We start from the raw sequence: 1,221 nt of genomic DNA on the forward strand, positions 1-1,221 counted from the left end.
GGCAAGGGAAAGAGCCAGTGTCCCCCGGGGTGGTGTCCCCAGCGTGGCCTCAGGTCCCCTCGTCCGCATTCAGGGGCAGGAGGTTTACCGGGGGGGGTCACTGTACCCCCTGAACTCACCCTCCGAGCCCAGCTGGACAGGCACAAACCCCACTGGGGCACTGGGAGTGGGGCCGGTGCCACCCCGTGGGTGCCGGGGCTGGATGCACGCTGGGTATTTTTAAACCTGGCTCCCGGCGGGTATCGGCTTTCCGGGCACCGGCGAGAGCTGCCCAGATTTGGCCGGGGGAAGCCGGGGGCCGGCGCAGCTCTGGCAGCAGGGCCGTGCCGGGGCTGCGGCCGGGGGCCAGCGCAGGGTGACCTTTAAAGGTCTGCGAGATGAATTACATTATCGTCTTGCCATCGGGGTCACTCCTGGCTTGGCTTTCAGCTGGACACAGGACTCGGGTTGTCTCACATGGTGCCGGGTCCATGTGCAGCGCCGGGGGCTGTGGGGACACGCAGGGTGGGCTCCTCTCCCCCCTCCTCTGAGAGTCTGCCCGCACTGCTGTTACCACAAGGCCCCAGAATGGCTTATGAGGGCAGCGGGATCCTTGAAATCTGGTTCAGCCTCAGCTCTGACTTCCCCTGGCCAACCCTGGGTTTTGGGAATCCGCCGGTCGCATTCCTCCCTCCTTCCCTTTGGGGGACTTTGCTAAGTCGACGTTTTGGGGAATTTCCTTTGCGCCCACTGGCTGTGCCGTGACCTTTCCCAGGGACAGGGGTGGCCGCCACCGGACAGCCAGCAGCCCCAGGGGCCTGGTTCTGGCACGAGTGGGATCCTGGGGAAGCTCCAGTGGTTCTCCCCCCATCTCCAGGCTCTGCCCGGATGGCGGAGGGGCGATGACGGGGTCCCCGCTGACGCCCCTCTCTCCCCACAGAGATGCCCTGCATCCAGGCGCAGTACGGCACCGCGGGCGCCGGCCCCTGCGAGCGCTGCCCGGCCGAGCTGCTCAGCCCCGAGGGCGGCCGGTTCCCCATGGAAGTGGCAGGAGCCGACCTGGCGGCCGCCCCCGCCCTGCCCAGCTTCAGCACCTTCATGGAGGGCTACGCCGGAGAGTTCGACGCCTTCCTCTACCAGCTGCCGGCCAGCGGCCAGTCCAGCACCGCCACCGCCTTCAAGCTGGAGGACTTCCAGGTGTACGGCTGCTATCCCAGCGCCTTCGGGGGGCAGCCGGACGAG

The 1,221-nt window shown here is 67.5% G+C and overlaps 1 protein-coding gene across 1 annotated transcript in view; it reads left to right on the forward strand.

Moving 5' to 3' along the window:
* ATG101 (autophagy related 101) overlaps positions 1-1,221 on the forward strand; it is a 21,408-nt gene that overhangs the window by 13,398 nt on the left and 6,789 nt on the right. The window contains exon 2 of the mRNA XM_029965989.1: positions 920-1,176. Within this exon, the coding sequence (XP_029821849.1) occupies positions 920-1,176 (257 nt within the window). The remainder of the gene's footprint in view (positions 1-919; positions 1,177-1,221) is intronic.

Source organism: Manacus vitellinus, unplaced genomic scaffold, assembly GCF_001715985.3.
Source record: "Manacus vitellinus isolate BGI_N305 unplaced genomic scaffold, ASM171598v3 scaffold_129_pilon, whole genome shotgun sequence".
NCBI classification, from domain to species: Eukaryota; Metazoa; Chordata; class Aves; order Passeriformes; family Pipridae; genus Manacus; species Manacus vitellinus.